This window comes from Bos javanicus, chromosome 3, assembly GCF_032452875.1.
Source record: "Bos javanicus breed banteng chromosome 3, ARS-OSU_banteng_1.0, whole genome shotgun sequence".
Classification (NCBI taxonomy): Eukaryota; Metazoa; Chordata; class Mammalia; order Artiodactyla; family Bovidae; genus Bos; species Bos javanicus.
The window spans coordinates 112,354,006-112,378,982 of NC_083870.1; the positions used below are offsets into that span (position 1 = coordinate 112,354,006).

At 47.0% G+C, this 24,977-nt stretch overlaps 1 protein-coding gene across 4 annotated transcripts in view; it reads left to right on the plus strand.

The window, feature by feature from the left end:
• CSMD2 (CUB and Sushi multiple domains 2) overlaps window positions 1–24,977 on the plus strand; it is a 694,802-nt gene that overhangs the window by 496,216 nt on the left and 173,609 nt on the right. For all 4 annotated transcript variants that reach the window (XM_061412621.1, XM_061412618.1, XM_061412619.1 and 1 more), the window contains 2 exons: window positions 948–1,139; window positions 7,464–7,590. In XM_061412621.1, coding sequence (XP_061268605.1) covers window positions 948–1,139; window positions 7,464–7,590 — 319 coding nt within the window. The remainder of the gene's footprint in view (window positions 1–947; window positions 1,140–7,463; window positions 7,591–24,977) is intronic.

A 24,977-nucleotide genomic window follows, 5' to 3' on the forward strand; every position in this document is an offset into this window, starting at 1 on the left:
CCAATCCACAGAGACAGAAGGAAAATTGTTAGTTGCCTGGGGATGAAGTAGTTGGGGAAAATTCATTTTCCTTTTGGGGTGATGAAAGTGTCTAAAAGTAGATTGTGCTGAGAGTCGCATAACTCTGAATAGACTAAAAGACACTGCATTGTACACTGTAGATGGACAAGTGTTTGGTATGTAAGTTATATCTCTATAAAAGTGTTTAAAAAAAAACCAAACACAGTTAGTCTACCCAAAATGCCTCTTGCCTGGACATGGGGTCTGTGCCTGTTACTGCAGGCGTGTCGATGGAAGAGGATTAAGTAGAGTTGCCTTCCAATTCCATTTCTATCACCTGAGATTGGGTGACTTTGAAGCAATTTATGTGACCTTCCGCAGTCAATATTCTCAGCTGTGAAATGCATAGTCCCTCGTCCCTAAAGGAATCCTGTGAATAAAACACAGGCGCTGACCCAGATGACCACTGTGCCTGAAGAGCTCTGTGTAAGCTCACAGAGGTCTCCTTCTCCACGCTCATTCGATAGAGTATATACGTCAGCAGGATGAAGCTGAGCTGTGAAACATGCATGCAAAGTGACTTTTCCATATTTCCTATCAGAATGTCTCGGTGAGCAAAACGGGAAAAGCAGCTCCTGCTAGCAAAATGCTAAGGCTCAAACAAACAAACCGAAAACACCCAGAAAATCCAGACCCTACACCTGAAAACTATTAAAAGCTGTCCTGGAAGAATTAAGTGAAGTCGTTTATGTACAGTGACAGGCAAGGGGGGACACTCTGTAAACAGAGACCCTGACCTGAGCACAGTCATGTGGCCCCGAAGCAGTGCTCCATGAGACACGTGCTGGTGGCTTTCTTAAGGACCTGCACGCTCTGGGATGGGGGGATGGGCTGCAGGATGTGGTTGTGCCGGGTGTATCACGCTCACTCTTTTCTCTTTTCCCCAGGTTTTGAACTCATCAAATGTGAGGACCCAGGAACCCCCCAGTTTGGCTACAAGGTTCATGATGGAGGCCATTTCGCTGGGAGCTCCGTGTCCTTCAGCTGTGACCCCGGGTACAGCCTGCGGGGCAGTGAGGAGCTGCTGTGTCTGAGCGGGGAGCGCAGGGCCTGGGACCGGCCGCTGCCCACTTGTGTCGGTAGGAGGCCTCTTGCTCTGCAGGTGACCCCTTGTGTGTACTCAGCCGCTTCCTTCGTGTCCGACTCTTTGTGACCCCATGGACTGCAGCATGCCAGGTTCCTCTGTCCATGGGAATTCTCCAGGCAAGAATACTGGAGTGGGCTGCCATGCCCTCCTCCAGGGGATCTTCCCAACCCAGGGATCAAACTCACATCTTTTATGTCTCCTGCATTGGCAGGCGGGTTTCTTTTCTTTTCTTTTTTTTTTTTTTACCACTTTGGTTGTCCCCTAATGCGGAGTTCCAAGCTCTGGGCTCACTAAGGGTCCCCCATTGGCCCCCACTCTCCAGGGCCTTGGGGCTGTCTGAACCCTCCTATTCATGGGCGTCATCGCTGGCCCTGCATCTCTGCCACCCACACCCTCACTCTCAACCTCATCACACCTGCACGGCAGTCACCAGGTGGTGTTCGCCACCGTCACACGTTTAGCGAGTGGGACCAGGGCCAAGTCATGCTCTCAGAGTCATAATCCTGGTGACAACAGAGAGGTGGGAGAGTCAATTAAGAGGAAGAGGGACTTTTTGCCTGGTTCCAAGGGTTCCTGCCACAACATGACTAAATAAATCTCCAGTTCAGTCCGGGCCTCAGTTTCCCCATAGACAAAATGGGGTTCATGCTCCCTTTTCTGGAGGCATGCTGAGAAAGAGAAAGTAGGATGATGAATTAATATCTGTCTTGTCCTTAAGTTTCAGATCATGAGCTAGATGTATGTCACACTTAAGAGTGCGATGATGAACTAGCACCTTCTTAACTCTGTGGTGCTTCCAGAATGTCAACACAGGCTGTCTGGAAGCTCCATCCACGTGTCACAGGACAAGAGAAACCTGGTCCAAGGCAGAAGTGGGGAACAGTTCACGCTCATCCTTTTGTCTGTCTGGCCCACCCGCCTCACTGCGTGTATGACCCTCCCTGCTGAGCAGGAGTCCTCTACCATGCTGCTTTGTCCTGCATCCTCAGGCCTCTCCCTCATTCCATCCCCTGTCCCATGGCCCACAACCTCAGCATGGCTGTGCAGCTCTGGCTGATCTTATAAAAGCAAAACCTCCACCAGGAGGACGTTTAAGCACCTAAGAATGCCAAGTGGCAGAACTGGTGCAGGTGTATGTTTGGGTGTGTGCAGAAGCAGAGAAATGAAAAAAAACAAAGAATAAAGCATTCTTCCTGCCTGTGGAGAGCCCACACCCTGGCAAGGAGAATAGACCCAAATCAGATCATAATACAAGATAAGCACTGTAACAAGAGTAGGTGCCAGAGGGTGGAGGGAACAGGAGAAAGTTGTGCTTAGGAGGTGATATTTTATTTGAGACTTGAAAGGATGGGTAAGCATCACCCACCAGAGGGGAGGGGAGAAGAGTTGCACACTCCAGCCTGAGCCAGTGTGAAGCTGAAGGTGTGAACCAGCATGGGGGGGAGGCGGTAAGGGTGATACTCTCCCCACCACCACCCAGACAACTGCGTGTTAACAGGATCTTGACACTGTTACACAACAGAGGGTCTCAAGGCAAGGATTTTAAACCTGACCATGGACAGGACAGTGGCCTCTGGAGTCTTCCTCTCTCTGTGCTCAAGTGCAGGCACACCTTGTCCCTTTCTCCCTGCATCCCTGTTTCTATCTCCTTCTTTCATTCATGTGCCAGGCTCTCTGCCAGGCCCTGGGAATACAGGGAAAAGCAGGTCCCAGGCCAGCAAGGGAGACACAGGCAGAAACAGACAACTGTCTGGGGCCATAGGCAAGCCAGAGCAAATGAAATGTGAAGGAGGTGATGATTCACACTGCAAAACAATCATTTGCTTTGCAGAAAGGCTCCCCTATAAAGTTCTTCTGAATATCTAATCTGCCAGTCAGATGGAACTTAGAGGATCCGCTCAAGCAGTGCTGGAAAAAATACTTATACTTTGAAACTCCAGCAGGCTGCCCCACTGAGACTCCCTCAGGCACCACGTAGGGGAGGGAGGCTGTGCGTTTGGAGTTGTGTGTGCATATTTTTACATATGTCATATTGTGGTAGACTTGATCATGGCCTATCAGCAATGACTGCTACAGCTGCAACACCCAGATGTTTTATTTGTCCATGGTGGATGCTACAGCCCAAACAAAGCAGCTGGGGCTCTAGGATGGAGATAAGAGAGAAGATCAGAAAGATGAGAGTCTTGGGGTCTTGTTGGTGAATCTGCTTCATGCTGACCCCAGGCTCAGCCCCTGCCCCCTTGCAGTCCCCAGATAAAAGTGACCCTTGAGAAAAGAGGTAGTTGTGTCCATGAGAAAATGCTGCTGGTGCCGCTGCCTCCAAACATTTGGCTCTGGGATGCAGGAGGGGCTGCTCCATCCGGAATATGGAAGGAAGCTCCAGCCCAGAACATGGATAATGTCCTGCCACCTTTTGAGCTACCTGTGAAGCCGGACAGGCTTCCTTTGAGCTCATCCTCCCACCCACACCTTACTCCCTGTTCCAGCCTTGTTCAGCCCTGCATCTCTCAGTTGGGTTGGCACAACCCATCCCAACATCATCACGAGGGTAGTGATGCTGAAAGAAAGGGTCCAGTCTCATGAGCAGGCTCACTGCAGAAGGACCCTTCCCCTGCCCTGCCTTAGTGGGCTCGTGTCAAGCCATGGGGCCCAAGAGATGTTTCATGGGTCTTTTGTAGCAACAGATGAAGGTCAGTCTCCCATTTGTGGCCCTGACCCTATCTTCTCTTACCTCTTCTAAGGTCTTGCTTAGTCAGATCTTTCCTAAGAAGATTTGCAGCAAGTCACCTCTTCATTTTGACTCATGTTCCCTTGATTTAGACCCTTCAACGTCATTTGCCAGGAAAGCAATAAGCTCCTGTAATTCATTTGATCTTCTATCTTCCCATGTATTCATCCAACAAACACTTGTTAAATTATCTGTAAGGTGCCAAGGGCTTCCCAGGTGGCACTAGTGGGAAAGAACCCACCTGACAATGCAGGAGACACTGATTCAATCCCTGGTTTGGGAAGATCCCCTGGAAAAAGAAATGGCAACCCACTCCAGGATTCTTGCCTAGAAAATTCCATGTAGCCTGGCGGGCTACAGTCCATGGGGTCACAAAAAGAGTCAGACATGACTGACCACCTGAGCACATAATGTGCCAAACACCATGCTGGGCACTTGATGTACAAATACAAGTAATACAAGATCCCTACTGCCGGAGAGTGTATAGTCTTGTAAAGGAGATTGTTGTTGTTCGGTTGCTAGGTTGTATCTGTGACCCCATAGACTGCAGCACAGTAGGCTTCCCTGTCTTTCACCGTCTCCTGAAGTTTGCTCAAACTCATGTCTATTGAGTTGGTGATGCCATCCAAACTTCTCATCCTCTCTCATCCTCTTCTCCTCCTGCCCTCAATCTTTCCCAGCATCAGGGTCTTTTCCAGGGAATGGGCTCTTCTCATCAGGTGGCCAAAGTGATGTCTTTGTTTTTTAATATGCTATCTAGGTGTGCCATAGCTTTCCAAGGAGTAGGCATCTTTTCATTTTGTGGCTGCAGTCACCATCTGCAGTGATTTGGGGGCCCAAGAAAATAATATCTGTCACTGTTTCCACTTTTTCTCCATCTATTGCTATAAACTGATGGGACCTGATGCCATGATCTTAGTTTCTCGAACGTCAAGTTTTAAGCCAGCTTTTGCACTCTCCTCTTTCACCTTTATCAAGAGGCTCTTTAGTTCCTCTTTGCTTTCTGCCATTAGAGTGGTATCATCTGCATATCTGAGGTTGCTGTTATTTATCCCGGCAGTCTTGATTCCAGCTTGTGACTCATCCAGCCTGTCACTTCATATGATGTACTCAAACAAGTTAAATAAGCAGGGTGACAATATATAGGGTATGATAAGATCCTGATCATGTTATAATGGAGACACCAGAGAGGACAATGTCAGCTCCATGTGGGGCAGGGAGAGTCTCATGCGGAAGATGCTGTCAGGCTGTGAGTCCAAGGAGAGGCCTGAAGAGGCCCAGAGTGCCTGGGCTTGTGGAGTTCGTCATAATTGACTGGACCAAGAGGTGCCAGGAGAGGGCCAGAAAAGGCCAAAGGGAGCCCTCTGGGGGCTTAATGGGCTCCCCTAGGCAGTATGGACTTCACCCTGGGGAGGAGGGTTTAACCTAAGCAAGGGTGTGGCCAGTCTGTATTTTACAAGGACCCTTCTGGTGGCACTGCTGGGGGCTGGGGACTCTGTCCCCCCGGAGATGGTAAGGGACTGAGCCACCACTCTTAACAATGGGGGCGGGGGGTCAGGTGTGAAAAGAATCACAGAGGTTCAGGCCCAGGGGCTCAGAGGTGGGTTAGATGATGGGGAGGAAGAAGACCAGGAGGATCACCAGCTTCTGGCCCAGAGGGCTGCTCTGATGGCAAGTATGGACCTCTTCACTGGTCCCCCGCCTCCAGGTCCACCCCTCTGTGCTCCTGCACACTGCTCCCAGCATGTCCTCTCTAATGGGCAAGTGTGTAAAAGTGATGACTCTACTCACGGGCATAAGCACTGCACTTCTTCTCCTAACACAGGAAATAGGCAACAGCCGAGTGTGCAGTGCCCTTCCATGTAGGATGCTCGCCCAGCTCCTCAGCCCCGTCTCCCCACCGCGCCCCATCCCATATGCTGTCCCGCAAGCTGCCGTGCTGTCTCACAGCCCCAGGAGGTTTGCAGTGCTCTTCCCTGTCAGCAGTGTCCTCTTCCTGGGCCTCTCCATTCCACTCTTCCCACCCGCCCCACCTCTCCCGACCCTGCACGCGAGGAAACTGGTCACCTCCACCTCTGTGCTACCACTTGCCATGAACGTGGCTCGGTCGGTGCCCTAGGCATACACTGCGGCCATCTCCTCCTCTAGACCACAAGTTCTTTGGGAGGAAGAATGCAATGTCTTGTCAATGACCAGTTCTTGTCAATGACCAGGACTGAGTTCCTACACATCCTCCAGGAAGCGTCAAGGAGTTTGCTCATAGAGTGGGCCATCAGCCCAACCCCCAGGGACCTTTTTTAAATAACTTTAATGAGATAGACTTCACATACCATGGAGTTGGCCCATTTAGTTGCCTTTTAGTATATTCGTGGGGTTGTACAGCCATCACCACAATCTAATTCCTGAATATCTTGTCTCCCCAGAAGAAACCCTAACCCATTAACAATCCCTCCCTGCTGCCTGCTCTTCTTCAGGCCTTGGCAACCACAAACGTACTCTCTGTCTCCGTAAATTTTTCTGTTCCAGATATTTTATATAAATAGAAACACACAGTATGTGGCCTTTTGTGCCTGCCTTCTTTAACTTAGCTAATATTTTCAACATTCCGTTCATCCATGATGTATTGTGTGGCAGTACCTCTTTATTTTTTATGAACACATAATATTCTGTTTTATGGATATACCTTATTTGTTAATCCATTCATCAGTTGATGGACATTTGGGTTTTTTCCCTTTTGGGAGGGGGTGGATTTTATGAATGATGATCCTATGGTCATTTGTGTACAAATTCTCATTTGAACTTACATTTTCATTTCTCTTGGGTGTATATGCAACAGCAGACCCCTGCTGGGGTCATTAGGTAGCTTTGGGGCTTTCCTGGTGGCTCAGATTGTAAAGAATCTGCCTGTACTGCAGGAGACCCAGGTTCAATCCCTGAGTCGGGAAGATACCCTGTGGAAGGAAATGGCAACCCACTCCAATATTCTTGCTGGAGAATTCCATGGGCAGAAGAGCCTGGCGGGCTACAGTCCATGGGGTCACAAAGAGTCAGACATGCCTGAGCAACTAACACTTTCACTTTCCCCTGGGTAGCTATGTTTAACATTTTGAGCAGGTATACAGGAAACTGTTTTCCAAAGCAGCTGTAATGTTTTGTGCTCCCACCAGCTGGAAGCTGGAAGCCGAGGGTTCCAGTGTCTCCATATCCTCACCTACACATTAGTTAGTCTGTCTTTTTGGTTACAGCCTCCTAGAGACTGTGAGGTGGGGCCTCATTGTGGTTTTGATTTGCATTTCCCCAATGACTGTGATGTTACACACCTTCTCATGTGCTCAGAGGCCATTTGTATACTTTCTGTGCAGAAATGTCTGTTCAAAGGCTTTGCCCATTTTTTAACCAAGCAGTTTGTCTCTTCATTGTTGACTTGTAGGGGCTTTTGTAGATCCCAGATACAGGCCTTCCTCTATGCTGTGCTCAGCCAGCTGGGATGAACAAGAGGGACCCTGCACACACGCAGGAGGAGCCAGGGGGGTGCCCCTGTGCACGTAGGTCACCCCCTGAAACTCACCCTTCTGGGATTTCTTTCAGCCGAGTGTGGAGGGACAGTGAGAGGAGAGGTGTCGGGGCAGGTGCTGTCCCCTGGGTATCCAGCTCCCTACGAGCACAACCTCAACTGCGTCTGGACCATCGAGGCTGATGCCGGCTGCACCATTGGGTAAGTGTCAGAGCCAGAAAACTGACCACTGCCAGCTGTTCAGGGGATTCGCCACCAGCGTCCTTACCAGTCCGCCAGCCAGTGGCTGGCCCTGCCCACCTCACCTGAAGGCCCTGGTGATCAACAGTCATCGCTATGACCCCAGGCTCAGGCCAGAGCCCATGGGAAACCTGAAAAGGCCAGCCTGAGCATCACAGGGCTGCAATCCAAGTTCACACGAGGCACTGGCCGTGGTGACACTGCAACCACACAGTAGCTGAGGGCACAGGCTTGAATCCCAGCTCTGCCCTTTACCGTTTGCAGGACGTTGGGTAAGTCTCTCCTCCTTTCCTTCTGGGGTATATGGGCTATAATACTGGCTTCTGGGATAGAAAACCTAAATTAGCCATTGTAGGCCATGTACTCAGCACAGTGCTTGGAACATAGTAAATATTTAACCATGGTTCTATGATGGTAGTAAGAGTCTGCCCACTACTCCAGTATCACCCCACATCGCTTCCCTTTCTCAATCTGAGTTTTCACATCTGTAAAATGGCGACAAAAATGCTTGTGCTCTAGGACTGTGGAGGGAATTGTTACAAAAGCCCAGCATGCTGTGCAGCACTTTGTACGTATTCCCTCAAATATAGCATCCTTTCCACATCCATGCCTAGTAGGAATTGCATATTGGAGTCCCAAAGAGGAGATGCGTGTGTACATGGTGAGAGGTGGTGGAAGGAGGGGGCAGGGGATTGAACAGCAGGACGGGAGGCCAGAGTCTGGAAATGGTCCCGTCCTGGAAATGGTGACACTGGAGTAAGTCGTGTTGGGTGGAGAGGAGGTGGTCCCATGGCCAAGGAGGAAGGTTGGCAGGACAGAAGGGCCTACTAGGCAGAAGAGGTGACTGGACGGTGGGTGGACTCAAGGAGCTGGGCACGGGTCCACATGGCCAGAGCATCACCCAGGACTTGGGTGGAGGGGTGGGCTGCAGAGGGGGATGAAGCTGGTGGAGCGGGCTGCACGTGGCCACGTGTGGAGGTCCGTGGGTGCTGTGATCCGTGGTCCCATTCTGGCAGCTTGTGGAAGAGGGGGCAGATGGGGGCTGGGAGCCCAGTGAGGAGGAGGCTGGCTCTCTCCAGAGTGTCACTGGGGCGAGGAGGCCTGAACCCCACCAGTGGCAATGGGGGAGAAGAAGGGACAAGTTCAGGGGACCTTCATTAAGGAGTTGCACCAGCCAGTCTCACTCTCCTCAAGAAATATGGAAACAGGTTCTTCTGTTTCCTCACTTTTTGTTGTGTAGCATACAATATGTAAAATAGAAAAGTCGAAAGAACAGTATGCTGAGCACCTCCATACCTGTCACCTGGATTCAGCTGCTGTGAATATTCCACCACATTTGCTCTTTTTTCTTTCCTTTCCATCCTCATTTTTGCTTTTGCTGAATCACACGAAGGTAATTGTAGACATCCTGATACTTCTTAAGTACTGGGGCTTGCATCTCCTCCATGATACCATAACCTGAGCATCCCCAGGACATGCAGCGTTAGTTCCCAGGTATTAAGGTTTAGGAGGAGGCTGGAAGGAGAGCAGAGAGATCGCGGAGTGTCTGGCAAAGAGAGCGCCAGAAATCAGTGATGGGCTTTCTGGGCAGACGTGAGAACTGTTGTCACTCAAAGGAATGGCCGGCGTGAGCTGGGCTGAGGGGAAGACCAGAGGATCCTCTCCTAGCTCTCCAAAAGACAGAATCCAGATAAACAGGAAATAATCTCTCCAAAGACAGCAGGAACTCAGAGGGGGCCTGCTGAGGGGGTGTGTGAGGACACCAAGGTGGGGAATGGCCGGGAAAGGATGAACATGACCTCAGTCCCCATTGGAAAGGCTCCTTGGTGCTTCACAGCCTCAAAGGAGAAGAGAAGAGAAGGGCTTCCCAGCTGCACTGAGAGCAGCTGAAAGATGGGGACGGAGCAACGGTCCCCTTTTCCCTTCCTCCTGCGGTCCCTCTGCCCAGCCTGCCATCCCAGCCAGGCGTCTGCAGCATCCACCACACCTATCCCCACACCTGGTCTCAGTCCCTCGCCTCCTCTCTCCTTCCCTGACCCCCACACCCCGCCACCCCTCCCTGGAACCACCAGCAGCCAAGTTAAGGGAATTCACAGCCAGACCACCTTTAGATGGTCACAAACAGCCCCTTTGGTGTTTGTGCCATATTCAGAGGAAGACTTCCTTATTATCTTTTAGGGGAGCTGTGCTGGGTGTTCATTGTGGCATGTGGATGTCTCTTGGTTTTGGTGCATGGGCTTTGGAGTGTGCAGGCTCAGTAGCTGTGGTGCACGGGCTTAGTTGCGGTGTGTGGAATCTTAGTTCAACCAGGGATTGAATGCTGTCCCCTGCACTGGAAGGTGAATTCTTAACCACTGGACCACCAGGGAAGTCCCAAGGCTTCATTATTATTTTTTAAGTGAAAATATCTTTATAGAATTTTTTAAATTTTATTTTATTTTTAAACTTTACAATACTGTATTAGTTTTGCCAAATTTTTATATATAAAAAAGAGATACTTTATTTTTTAAGATTTTTTTTATCTGGGCCACTCTGTAAAGTCTTTATTGAGTTTATTACATTATTTCTGTTTTATGTCTTGGTTTTCTGGCCATGAGGCTTGTGGGGTCTTAGCTCAACACCCTGGGATTGAACCTGAACCCCCTGCATTGGAAGGCAAAGTCTTAAGCACTGGACAGCCAGGGAAGTCCCAAAATACTCATTTTTTAAAATTATAAAGAAGTTTATAGAGTAGAAATCAAAAGTCCCCATCATCTTACTCCGTTCTCTGTACGCCCTTCATAAGAGAGCCATTGAGATCCACTTGTTTGACTTCCTCTTTTAGGTATTTTGTGTACAGGGAGCAAAGGCAATAATTGTGCTTGCTAAAACAAGATCACCTCTTCAAGTGGCTCAGTAGCTTGCTTTTTGTTTTACCATTTACCCACATATCATCATCTTATTATGTCAGTATATATAGATCGACCCCATCCTGGTTGATGGTTACAGGGAATTCTATTGTCTGTACAACCATAATTTATTTAACTACTTTCCTATTGATAAAGTGGATATTTTCACGTTTTCACTCCAGTAAACACCCTTACACATGAATCTTTGGACAGTTGTCCAATTAGTTCCTTAGGGTAGATTCTCAGAAGGCAAATGTTTATGCATGACCTCACATTTCCCTCCAGCTATTACAGTAATGCACACGTCTTCCGGAAGCCTGCTTCCCCGCTCTGCGTCACTTGCTGCTGTCGATCCTGACAGTGTTTGCCTGTGTGATGGACAAAATGGTACTTACTTGTTTTTGCTGCTTCAAGTTCTTTGTGTATTTTTCTTTGAGGAAGTTTTTTTTTTTCCATATAGACTATTCATCTGGGTTTGTGTCTAGTCTATAATTTTAGTTTAGGTTTCTTTTCAACCTGAGTATTTAAGAATGTTTCAAAGTTATGAAGTAACACATTTTGTATGGTTTTGTAAATCAATTCCACTTTTACTACATTGTGCCCTTGTTACTTTTGGATTTTTTTCTTAATTGTGTTCTGTGTATATTTGAAGAAAGGGAAAAGAAAGAAATCCTTTAAAAGAAAGGATTTTATACATTTCTCTTACGTCCTATGCATTATGCTTTCTTTCAAATAAAATATGCAATGCTTTTTTTAATTGTTTTCTTTTTATTTGTAACTCTTCCTGTTGTTAGCTGATTTGATTTAATTGGCTCTGTTTCTCCTCTAGCGATTTGATAGATCTATATCCCATTTTCATTCTGCCAGTGATCTTGTGTTTCCATTAATTCTGTTTTCAACAGTATTTATTCTGTTATTCCTGCCTCTTTATTTTGGAAATCTTGTTTTTGTTTCCATCTTTATTTCAAGAAAACTGCACTTTCTGTTTTCAGATTGCTCTTGACAGCCCACTTTTGTTTTTATCAGTGTATTGTCATCTTGCATCTCTCTGAGAACATTATTTATGTTTTGTTTTACAACGGCTCCTGTTTTTCCTACATCAGCTGCATTCTGCAGTTGGGCCATCTGGGCTGATCATTCAGCTGCGTTCCTTGGAAGAGCTGATTATTTTTATGTCCCAGTTGTCCTCCCAGTTGTCTTGCATTCGGTATCAAGTTGCAGCGGAAAGCCAGACTCGGCCACCGCACTACCTACCGCTCTCTACTCGCGCTGTAGCTTGTGAAGGTCTTCAGGTAGGCACCCTGTGCTTCAGTTCTCTTATCTGTAACTTGGCAATTAAAATAGCACCTACCACCTAAGGGTCCTCTGGGAATGAAGTGAGCTAATGTGTCTGAACACTTAGAATAGTGCCTGGGCTGAAACTCCCAAATGTGGAGAATCCCCCTCCGTGGGCTGGTAGGGGGTTGTTCTTTTGACCCAGGTGGCATCCCAGAGCACAACAGGTGGTATGTCACCGCTGAGAGTCGCAGGTGGCAGGTGCCGTGCTGTTGGTGGGGGTAGGTGTCATGCAGGTTTTCCCTTGGGTGTGCCAGCTGGGAGGGGATGCGGCCAGCCCATGAGACTGTCCCTGGGGCTCAGACAGAGGCCTGGAGGTGCCTCTCCTCACCCTGCCCCTGCCTCGACCAAGCGCTGGAAGTGACTGGAGGAATCTGTGGTCACCTTACCCCAGCAAGCTGGGTGAAGAGAGTCCCTTTCTGGGAGTGCCCAGGAGGAACTACACCCTGTAGGTGGCTGCAGGGATTCATGGTCAGGCTGACCCAAGCAGGAAAGTGGGCCCTTCCTGGATGTGCACAAGAGTGGGCTGGTGGTGGTCATACCCGGCCCTTGAACACAGGATGGGGGAGGCATTTGGCAAAGTGTTTCTCCCTGAGAGCCAAGAACGGGATAGGCTGGCTGATGCGCTCTGTCCAGGCCTGGCAGCTAACAGCAGGAGAACAGACCTGTGAGCTGCGACCTTCATGTCACCCCTGAGTGTGTCATCAGTGCCTAGAAGGTGGAAATTTCAGCCCACGTGTGTGGGACCTCTTCTCAGATTGCAATGCTGGGTTCCAGTTTTCCTTTTTATAATCAGTGGACCAGCTCAGATGACAACTGGATAGGGAGGCAAAGCCTTTTTGCTCCTGATCCTCCCCTCTACTTAATGTGTCTCCAGTCTCTACAGCACACCAGGTTCTGGATCAGTTATGATTGCCACTGTTTTATAGATGGGATCACTGAGGCCCAGGAGTGACGAATGTCTCACAGTAACCCAGTGATATAGGTTTCAAGCCCATTCTGTCTGGCCCTGGTCTACCATTCTGACCCTGGATTAGTTCATTTAGCACACCGGGACATTAAGTACCTTCTCTGTGCCACAGACTGTGTGCCATGCAGTGGGAAACACAAAGACCAGACAACAGCCAATCCTTGTCTGCCGGGGGTTCACATTCTAGTGGGAAATCAGGCAAATAAGCAGGTGCCTCCAAGACAAGGCAGGTGCTGTAGTTAACTGCAAGTCAAGTTCAGTAACGGAGAAAAGAAAGACAAGCAGAGCTTGCCTGGACATGGAGAGGCAAACATTCCAATGGAGGGGAAGGGGAGTGAAGGCGTGAACCTAGGGGAAAGTATAGGGGATGTCCACAAAGGAGGAGAGGGCACTCGACTGATGTGGATGGATGTGGGGAGATAAAGTTGTGCGGGTAAAGAGGGCTCTCTGCAGGACCCTGAATGCCAAGACGAGAACTCTGAATGGCTTTCTCAGTATAATGAGGAGCCACTGGAATATTTCGAAGACGGTAACAACATTCAGTTCATTTAGAAACTTGGAACATTTACTCAGTGCTGGGCATCCTGCCAGGTGCTGAGGGTATAAATATAAATAAGAAACAGTCTTTTCCCTTGAAGGTCTCGATCTTACAGATAGAAAATTTCTCTGTTAAGAATGGAAATAGAAAAACTGACTAAAGCTGGCTTCAGCAGATGGGGGTTCACTTTTCTCCTGGAAAAAGCATCTGATGGTCCCATCCAGCCCTAGTGCAGTTGCTCAGGACGCCATTGCTTTTCTTCTTGCCCTTGCATCCGTAGGCGATCATTCTCATGGTGACCTAGTCAGCCGCTGCGGCTCCAGCCATTGTGTCTGTTGTTGTTCAGTCGTTCAGTCGTATCCGACTCTTTGCGACCCCATGGACTACAGCATGCCAGGCTTCCCTGTCCTTCACTGTCTCCCAGTTTGCTCAGGTTCATGTCCATCGATGATGCAACTGTGTCTGCATTCTAGTCTAAAAGAAGAGGAAAGAGGAAAGGGAGCGACCTTTCTTCTGTGTGCGTGCGTGCGTGCGCATGCGTGCTCAGTCGTGTCTGACTCTGCGACCCCCTGGACTGTATGTAGCCCACGAGGTTCCTTTGTCCATGGAATTCTCCAGGCAAGAATACTGGAGTGGGTTGCCCTACCCCAGGGGATTTTCCCCACCCAGGAGTCAAACCCTCCTCTGCGGCGTCCCCTGCATCGGCAGGTGGATTCTTTACCTCTGCGCCACCTACAGGCGCCGTCCTACATTCCGTTACTCTGAACGTCCCATGCCTGCTCAGGGCAAGTGAAAAATCTATTTCATTTTGCTTTTACAGTTTTAATAGTAAAGACAGATGAGAGGTTTGGAAATGGAATACATGTAAGCCTACCTATAGTGCCTACTTAGATTCTTGTATAATGAAATAAGTGCTAAAGTAGGGAGAAGGTACAAACACAATAGAAAGCCTTTACAAGGTCAGTCCATAATTCCAGGTGGCAGCTTGGGCCAAGGTGTTACAGGGAGGAGGTGCTGTTCTAGCCACACATTACAGAACAGTAGTAGTTCACCATGCAGCGTGGAGGTAAAGTGCTTCCAGGCGTGTAAAAGAGAGGAAGGGGTGGGTGTGCACTGCTGCTTCTGAAAGAGCTCATCGTCTGGTGGTCATGATAGTCTCTCCACTTCAGGAGGTTCAGTGGCAGCAATGTGGAGGATGCATTAGCTGGAGAACCAAGGAGGAATCGAGTGTAACTATCCGAGGGGTCCTGGTTACACTCAGAAGAACTGAGTATAGGTTGAGGCTGAGAGGTCTGTGTGGCTGGCTCTAAGAAGGGAAGGCACGCAGGGATAAGACACAGTCCTTTGCTGGTATGCTTTCCATAAAGAGATCTGGGGCACTTGGAGGATGGAGGAACTCCTTGTTCCTGGAAGCTCTGATTTCTGCTCTTAATGCCCATTTAGTTATAAAGTTCATATTTGGCTAATAGTCCTAGTTTGTTGATTTTTAACTATGGATGGGCTTCTTAATGATTAATGCCAGGGCAACCTGGAAAGTCTGTTCTTGGCTGTTGGTTATGAAGCAGTAGGATTATTGAGAGAGGGGGCCATGGTTTTGATTACCCATTACTGCGGCCCAGTGGAGCTTGTCTTCCTGGGAGGATGCCGGACTAGACGAAACATCTGGCTGTGCCTGAAGCCCAGATGCCCCCGCTGCAGTTTCGTATCAATCAGAGAGCAGCAATCCCCCACTGTGGTCAGCATGGCTTCCCTTTACCCAACAAGCGGGCAGCTGGCCCTGAGGAGGCGGAGGCATGAAAGTCAAGCTTCTGTTCACAGCTTTTGCCCGGAATCGTGGCTGCAGGTTTAGCAGCTTCCAGAAGGTTTATTTTCATGCGGTGACAGTAAGTCAGACCTTAAACAGAGAAGGTCCATGTACTCACACTGCAAGAACTGACCTCCTGAAGGAACTGAACAGATAAGCACAGACACAATGGGGTATTGCTGTGTCAGATTTACGGTTTCAGCAAACCACGGAATAATCAAAAGGAGCTCCAAAGTGTTTGAAGGAGAGGATGTAGGTAACCTGGTAGGTATAAATGCAGCTTTCAGAATGGTGGTGCTCTCTGGCAATTTAGCTTCTTATAGGTTACCTCTGGAAAAAGAAACACAAACTACTTCAAATTATCCAAAGATGATAATCCAGCTGAGCTTCACTGAATAGTTGAATTGGCCAGAATACATCCATTTAACTGCCAGTTTACAAGCCCAGAAATGAATTCCCGCATCTCTTAGGAAGAGAATAAACAGTTCAACCAAAGAAATGCAAACCTTGTTGGTGTGCCACGTTGGACCAGTATAAATCTCTCCCTTTCAAAAAATAAACAAATAAGCAAAAATTAAATTAAATTAAAAACTTGTGATGCCATTTAAAACATACCATTCTTTTAAAAAGAGAACCATCTTCCACTGAAAAGATTTTACCGTAGGAGGCAGAAGAAATTTTAAATGGGTATATAGATGATGCTCTATTTGGCAGGGGTGGGGGGGCAGGGCTGAGGGGGGTGCTGTGCTGAGTCTCCCTTGCTGTGTGCACTTTTCTGTAATTGTAGCAAGCAGGGGCTTCCTTCTAGTTTTGGTCCATGGGCTTCTCATTGCAGTGGCCTCTCTTATTGCAGAGCACAGGCTCTAGGCACATGGGCTCGGCAGTCGTGGTTCCCAGGCTCTAAAGCACAGGCTCAGTTGTTCTAGTGCGTGGGCTTAGTTGCTCCACGGCATGTGGGATCTTCCCCGATCAGGGATTGAACCCACATCTTCTGAACTGGCAGGTGGATTCTTTACCACTGAGCCACCAGGAAAGTCCTAGATGATATTCTTGTATACGCATCAGAAATAGGGACGAGAAGTAGCAGAAAATGAATGGCAAAATGGAGGAGGAAAGCTCCTGAGCTGCAAAGACAGTGACAAAAGACAAGTAAAGAATGAAAAGAAACTAAATACACAATAAAAATTAAAATTTGTAATCACAGTATTTGTCTTATAAGAAATAGAGGCATTGAAATAGGAGACAAGCTGGAGAATCTCTCTGAAACTGCAGAGAAAATGGGTGAAGGTGGGGAAGTAATGAAAGAGAAGTTGCTGAATGTGGAAGACAAAGCACCAGTCGAGGCAGCATAGATGAAGAATAATCAACAAATGGATCTGTTAACAAAAAGGTGCAATAAAACACAGCACGATAGCAAACTCCTCTTATCCTTGGTGAATCAAAAGGACTCACTGAGTTCCAGGCAAAATGAGTAAGATACAACTTGATGAAAAATGAAACAGTTCCATTTAAAAAAAAAAAAATAGCTACAAGCATTTGACAAAACACAGCCACACAGGTATGCAATCAGCCCTCATTCGATAAAGCAGCCATTTACAACAAACAGTCAAAACTATTCCAGCCCTCTCGAAGTTTCTTCTCTGTAGCATCAAAGGCCAAAGCCTTTGAAGAATCACTGATTCAGCCAGGATATAATATGACCAAGAGCGACAGAAAATTGCCCACCCTAGTTGTTGAAAGACTTGTAAAGACAAGGCAGCAGACCGCCAAAGTTCAGTTCAGTTCAGTCGCTCAGTCATGTCCGACTCTTTGCGACCCCATGAATCGCAGCACGCCAGGCCTCCCTGTCTATCACCAACCCCCGGAGTTCACTCAGACTCACGTCCATTGAGTCAGTGATGCTATCCAGCCATTTCATTCTCTGTCGTCCCCTTCTCCTACTGCCCCCAATCCCTCCCAGCATCAGAGTCTTTTCCAATGAGTCAACTCTTCGCATGAGGTGGCCAAAGTACTGGAGTTTCAGCCTTAGCATCATTCCTTCCAAAGAAATCCCAGGGCTGATCTCCTTCAGAATGGATTAGTTGGATCTCCTTGCAGTCCAAGGGACTCTCAAGAGTCTTCTCCAACACCACAGTGCAAAAGCATCAATTCTTCAGCGCTCAGCTTTCTTCACAGTCCAACTCTCACATCCATACATGACCACTGGAAAAACCATAGCCTTGACTAGACGGACCTTTGTTGGCAAAGTAATGTCTCTGCTTTTCAATATGCTGTCTAGGTTGATCATAACTTTTCTTCCAAGGAGTAAGCGTCTTTTAATTTCATGGCTGCAGTCACCATCTGCAGTGATTTTGGAGCCCAGAAAAATAAAGTCTGAAACTGTTTCCACTGTTTCCCCATCTATTTGCCATGAAGTGATGGGACCGGATGCCATGATCTTCATTTTCTGAATGTTGAGCTTTAAGCCAACTTTTTCACTCTCCTCTTTCACCTTCATCAAGAGACTTTTGAGTTCCTCTTCACTTTCTGCCATAAGGGTGGTGTCATCTGCATATCCGAGGTTATTGATATTTCTCCCAGCAATCTTGATTCCAGCTTGTGTTTCTTCCAGTCCAGCGTTTCTCATGATGTACTCTGCATATAAGTTGAATAACCAGGGTGACAATATACAGCCTTGATGTACTCCTTTTCCTATTTGGAACCAGTCTGTTGTTCCATGTCCAATTCTAACTGTTGCTTTCTGACCTGCATACAGATTTCTCAAGAGGCAGGTCAGGTGGTCTGGTATTCCCATCTCTTTCAGAATTTTCCACAGTTTATTGTGATCCATACAGTCAAAGGCTTTGACATAGTCAATAAAGCAGAAATAGATGTTTTTCTGGAACTCTCTTGCTTTTTCCATGATCCAGCGGATGTTGGCAATTTGGTCTCTGGTTCCTCTGCCTTTTCTAAAACCAGCTTGAACATCTGCAACATTCATGGTTCACGTATTGCTGAAGCCTGGCTTGGAGAATTTTGAGCATTACTTTACTAGCGTGTGAGATGAGTGCAATTGTGCGGTAGTTTGAGCATTCTTTGGCATTGCCTTTCTTTGGGATTGGAATGAAAACTGACCTTTTCCAGTCCTGTGGACACTGCTGAGTTTTCCAAATTTGCTGGCATATTGAGTGCAGCACTTTCACAGCATCATCTTTCAGGATTTGAAATAGCTCCACTGGAATTCCATCACCTCCACTAGCTTTGTTCGTAGTGATGCTTTCTAAGGCCCACTTGACTTCACATTCCAGGATGTCTGGCTCTAGGTCAGTGATCACACCATTGTGATTATCTGGGTCGTGAAGATCTTTTTTGTACAGTTCTTCTGTGTATTCTTGCCACCTCTTCTTAATATCTTCTGCTTCTGTTAGGTCCATACTATTTCTATCCTTTATTGAGCCCATCTTTGCATGAAATGTTCCCTTGATATCTCTAATTTTCTTGAAGAGATCTCTAGTCTTTCCCATTCTGTTGTTTTCCTCTATTTCTTTGCATTGATTGCTGAGAAAGGCTTTCTTATCTTTTCTTGCTATTCTTTGGAACTCTGCATTCAGATGCTTATATCTTTCCTTTTCTCCTTTGCTTTTCACTTCCCTTCTTTTCACAGCTATTTGTAAGGCCTCCCCAGACAGCCATTTTGCTTTTTTGCATTTCTTTTCCATGGGGATGGTCTTGATCCCTGTCTCTTGTACAATGTCACGAACCTCATTCCATAGTTCATCAGGCACTCTATCTATAAGATCTAGGCCCTTAAATCTATTTCTCACTTCCACTGTATAATCATAAGGGATTTGATTTAGGTCATACCTGAATGGTCTAGTGGTTTTCCCTAGTTTCTTCAGTTTCAGTCTGAATTTGGCAATAAGGAGTTCATGATCTGAGCCACAGTCAGATCCTGGTCTTATTTTTGTTGACAGCATAGAGCTTCTCCATCTTTGGCTGCAAAGAATATAATCAGTCTGATTTCAGTGTTGACCATCTGGTGATGTCCATGTGTAGAGTCTTCTCTTCTGTTGTTGGAAGAGGGTGTTTGTTATGACCGGTGCATTTTCTTGGCAAAACTCTATTAGTCTTTGCCCTTCTTCATTCCGTATTCCAAGGCCAAATTTTCCTGTTACTCCAGGTGTTTCTTGACTTCCTACTTTTGCATTCCAGTCCCCTATAATGAAAAGGACATCTTTTTTGGGTGTTAGTTCTAAAAGGTCTTGTAGGTCTTCATAGAACCATTCAACTTCAGCTTCTTCAGCGTTACTGGTTGAGGCATAGAACTGGATTACTGTGATATTGAACGGTTTGCCTTGGAAATGAACAGAGATCATTCTGTCATTTTTGAGATTGCATCCAACTACTGCATTTTGAACTCTTTTGTTCACCATGATGGCTACTCCATTTCTTCTGAGGGATTCCTGCCTGCAGTAGTAGATACAATGGTCATCTGAGTTAAATTCACCCATTCCAGTCCATTTTAGTTTGCTGATTCCTAGAATGTCGATGTTCACTCTTGCCATCTCCTGTTTGACCACTTCCAATTTGCCTTGATTCATGGACCTGACATTGCATGTTCCTATTCAGTATTACTCTTTACAGCATTGGACCTTGCTTCTATCACCAGTCACATCCACAGCTGGGTATTGTTTTTGCTTTGGCTCCATCCCTTCATTCTTTCTGGAGTTATTTCTCCACTGATCTCCAGTAGCATATTGGGCACCTACTGACCTGGAGAGTTCCTCTTTCAGTATCATATCATTTTGCCTTCTCATACTGTTCATGGGGTTCTCAAGGCAAGAATACTGAAGTGGTTTGCCATTCCCTTCTCCAGTGGACCACATTCTGTCAGATCTCTCCACCATGACCCACTTGTCTTGGGTTGCCCCATGGGCATGGCTTAGTTTCATTGAGTTAGACAAGGCTGTGGTCCTAGTGTGATTAGACTGACTAGTTTCTGTGAGTTTCTGTGTGTGTCTGCCCTCTGATGCCCTCTCGCAACACCTACCGCCAAAGTTAACAGGTCCTAAATCCTGGAGCCTGTAAACGTTACCTCACTGGGGAAAAGATCCGTGCAAGATGTAGTTAAATCAAGGGTTTTGAAATGAGGAGATTATCGTGGGTTATCTGGATGGGCCCTAGGTGCAATCATATATATCTTATAAGAAGGGAGCAGAGATTTTATATGCACAGAGGAGAAGGTGGTGTGAAGACAGACAGACACAGAGATTGGAATGATGCAGCCTTGAGCCAAGGAATGCTGACAGCCACCAGAAATTGAAAGAAGCAAAGAGCAGGTTCTCCCCCAGAGACTGGAGGGAGTACAACCCTGCTGACACCTTGATCTCAGCATGCTCGCATATGTGCTAAGTCCCTTGATCATGACCCCATGGACTGTAGCCCGCCAGGCTCCTCTGTCCATGGGGATTCTCCAGGCAAGAATACTGGAGTGAGTTGCCATGCCTTACTACAGGGGTCTTCCCAACACAGGAATCAAACCTGTGTCTCGTATCTCCTGCATTGGCAAGTGGGTTCTTTACCACTGTCGATACCTGCTGCTGCTGCTGCTAAGTCGTTTCAGTCGTGTCTGACTCTGTGTGACCCCATAGACAGCAGCCCACCAGGCTCTGCTGTCCCTGGGATTCTCCAGGCAAGAACACTGGAGTGGGTTGCCATTTCCTTCTCCATTGCATGAAAGTGAAAAGTGAAAGTGAAGTCGCTCAGTCACGACCGACTTGTAGCGACCCCATGGACTGCAGCCTACCAGGCTCCTCCATCCATGGGATTTTCTAGGCAAGAGTACTGAAGTGGCTTGCCATTGCCACCTGAGAAGCCTTGATTTCAGCATAGTGGTACTGATTTCAGACCTCTGGCCTCCAGAACTGTGAAAGAACAAATTCTCATTAAGTCACCACATTTATGGTACTTTGTTTCAGCAGCCACAGGAGAAACTAAAGCAGATGTAATTTTTGGCCTACAGAGATGTGTAGAGATAAACTATACTAAGAATTGAAGACAATGAAAGACGATATTTAATTTGAGTCTCTAGTCCCTGCTTATATTATTAGTGGTTTGATAGTTGGAGGAAATCAGAAAGGAAAGGAAAGTCTTTTTAGCTTTTTTGTCTTACATAAAGGAGAATGAAATATTGTATTATTTTTCTTCAATTTGATAATTAGAGAAAATGCCAGTTTAGGGATAGTTTTGAAAATGTTTAAAGATGCCTAAAGTAGAATTAAAAACAAAATGTATATTTTGCAAATCACTGAAGGAAGTGTGAAAAGCAAGACATGTTACCAAGAAAAAAGGAAATAGCAAGAAAACATAATAAACAAAAAGCATAAAATAGAATGATGAAAATAAAGCTATATTAGTCAGCAGTAATAGTTAGCTGATGTAACAAATAACCCCCAAATCTCAGTGTTGGACTGAGCTCCACCAGTCTTCTGTCCATGGAATTCTCCAGGCAAAAATACTGGAGTGGGTTACCATGCCCTTCTCCAGGGGATCTTTCAGACCTGAGGATCGAACCCAGATCTCCCACATTGCAAGCAGATTCTTAACATCTGAGTAACCGTGGAAGCCCAATAATTAGTTGATGTAACAAACAACCCCCAAATCTCAGTGTTTTAACACAATTAAGGTTCATTTTTCACTCACTTCACAATCCCATGCAGGGAGCAGGGCCTTGGGTATGTGTGGGCAGGGATGCCTCCTCCACAGAGTAATTCAGGGCTCTAGGATCCTTCCATGTGAGAGGCTCACCATCCTCCAGTGCACCCTCATATCTGGCCGATGGAGCAAGGGAAGAAAAAGCATTAGAGAGTGGAACAAATTTGTTTAAGAGTCAGCTCTTCCTCCATTTCCCATTAACCAGAACACATTTCCCAGCTCACCTAATTATCAGAGAGGCTGTGCCTAGGAGGGAGAAGAAGCACGAGTTGATGGACACAGAACACCGTCACTGCTGGAAGAACAAACATATTGGTTCTGATAATGAGTCTGAATTCCCTTTTGTCTGACCACTGCGCGGTGTGAGGTAGGAGAGATGGGAAGAGAAGAGGTGGTCCCTGGAGAGGCCAAGGCTGCAGGAGCTCAGGCATGGGAGGAGAGAGTGGGGAACAATCGAAGGATCAGCCTAGAAGCAAGGTCTGGTGGGAGAGCAGGGTGTAAGATTGAGATGCTGAGCTATGAGTCTGCAAAAGGAGTGGGCAAACTGATGTGGGCGTCCCAGAGGCAGGCCCCGAGGGGAGGGTACCCAGGAAAAGGAAGCCGCTACAGTTACGCGTGGAGCATTTGCTGACCAGCCAGTGGGCAGGGAGGGAACTGTAAGGAGCCATGAGCTGGTCCCACGAGTTAAACTTCCATCTTGTAAGAAAAAGATTCTCAAGGTACGTAAAGGAGAAAGATGCCGCTAAACAGAAGAAACATAAAATATGTAAAATTTGAGGCAAAGGAATAGCCTGAAAACACACGTAAATAAAGAAGTAGCTATACAGTACGGGGAGCCCAGACAGGTGCTGCCTACATATAGGGCTTTCCTAGTAGCTCAGTGGCAAAGTATCTGTCTGCTAATGTAGGAGACACACACACACACACACATAGACAGAATTAAATGCAATAAAATGCTTAGTCTACAGTTATGCCAACATATGGATCTTTATGCACCAAATAACCTAACAAGATAGAGAAGGAAATGACAACCCACTCCAGTATTCTTGCCTGGAAAACCCCATAGACAGAGGAGCCTGGAGGGCTACAGTCCATGGGGTCGCAAAGAGTGAGACACTTCTGAGCGACTAATACTTTCACTTAACCTAACAAGAAAACATAAAGCAATATCTGTCAGAAAAACAGGAAGAAATTGACAATCACAGAAGACTTTAATGCATCTCTCTTAGTGGAGTCAAATAAATAAATAGAACTAAACTGGAATTTGTTTTAGGTGATTTTACCATTTTTTGATTTTATGCTATATATCAGACAGTGCTAGGTACTTTATGATAATGTTACTGCCATTTTACAGAGGAGTAAAGTGAGGCTCTGCCAGGTCACTCAATTAACTATCAAGTACTAGTATTAAATGTCTGAACCCAAGTCTTTGACTCTGTAGCCACTTTGTTAGAGCCTCTTGAGAAAGCAGGGCTTCGTTTCATGGAAAACATTTCTTCCAAGAAGGACAAAGACACTCCAGCCCTCAAAGAATCCCTGATGATTCCAGGACAGGTTCTGGTTAATGGTGGGCAGTCAGGGAGCTTTCATTTACAGGGTGATGATGACGAGAGAACAAGTGGTCCAAGGTTACTTGGCAAGGAAGAGTGAGACACGGCAGCAGCTTAAGTGCTGCGTTTGGGGCAGCCCTGACCTCCCAGAATGCCAGTCACTGCAGCTCCTTCAGTGACCTAAACCCTGTTCTTTCACTTCAGAAAATAACAAAAGAAGAATCTTTGTGTCTGCTGAAGACCAGCTGGCAGCAGGAAAGGAGGGCCTCTGATTTTGCTCTAGACACCAACGTGTGCTTTGGGCTTTGGTCCGTCTTCTCAGCGTTTGCTCTTTGGATGGCACGATGCTTTAATTATTATTGTCTGCTATTATCATCATGGTTTAATTGTTGGTTTGCAGTGCCGTAGCTCAGAGGGGGGCATTTTGTAAAACAAGTATTATTTTCTTTTTGTAATTTCCAATGTCACTGAGGATAATTTAAGCTGCATTCTCATTTGAGGACAGGGGTGATTTCTGACCCCCTTCCCCCTGCAGCAGCTGTTCTTTCTCATGCTGTTTTCCCCTGATAATCCATTGTTACGACTGTTCTTGGTACAGCACCCACTGGTGATGACTTGAAAGCACCTGAAACCCTTTTTGTATTCTGGGGCTAGTCGGAAGGCAAGTGAAATCAACATAAAGATGCTATGATTTTTTTTAAGTCTTTTCTCGTTTATGCATCTTTCTAATATGTGATGGATACAAATGATGGAGGTGGGAAGCACCCAAGAAATGCCCACTGTTTCAAGTTTCCTTCAGAAACTGAAAGCTGAAGATCAGACTCGAGTTTGCCTACAGACAGCATCTGAGGAGTGTAGCCTCCTACAATGACAATTCGATGCCCTCCTAGCTTTTGAGATGAAAGTTCTGGCAGGGGTTGAAGCTGAGTGTCATGAACCTTACCCACAAAGCCCAGGGGGAGTCTTAGTGGCAGACTGGTGGGCAGAGGTAACGGAGTGAGGGTCAGGTGGGGACCCCCTCACCTGGGGACCTGCTGTCAGGACCCTGTGGTGGAAAGTGGGACTCTGTAGAAAGAAACCCCAGAACGGGATTGGTCCTGCAGTCCTGGTACCCTGGAGTTAAAAAGAGTGTCAGCCAATCAGAAATGAAGATTGAGCCCCAAAGAGAAAGCAAGCAGTTTCCAGGCAGCCCCCAGGGGAATGGGAAAAAGACCCGCGGGGTCAGTGAGCTGAGCTGTTGTACTTGTCGGCTATCAAGATGGCCCAGGCTGCATGCCCAAAGGCCCTCCTTTGTGGGAAAGGGGCTCCCAGCTCCCTACCCCCAGCCCTACCCCAGCACCATGGAAACTCCTCTCTCCAGGACCCCAGGGGCCATGCCCACCTTGCCTTCTTTCACGGCTCAGACAGCACTGTCCTGCCCTGAGACTGTCTCCTCTCCTGACTCCCCGGGATGCACCTTTTTCTGGTTTACCTTCTACCTCCTCCACTCCTCATTCTGGGTCACCTTCATGGGTTTCTCTTCCTCTGTTCATCCTTAACACCCTGCATCTCCAGGACTCCCTTCCTGTGT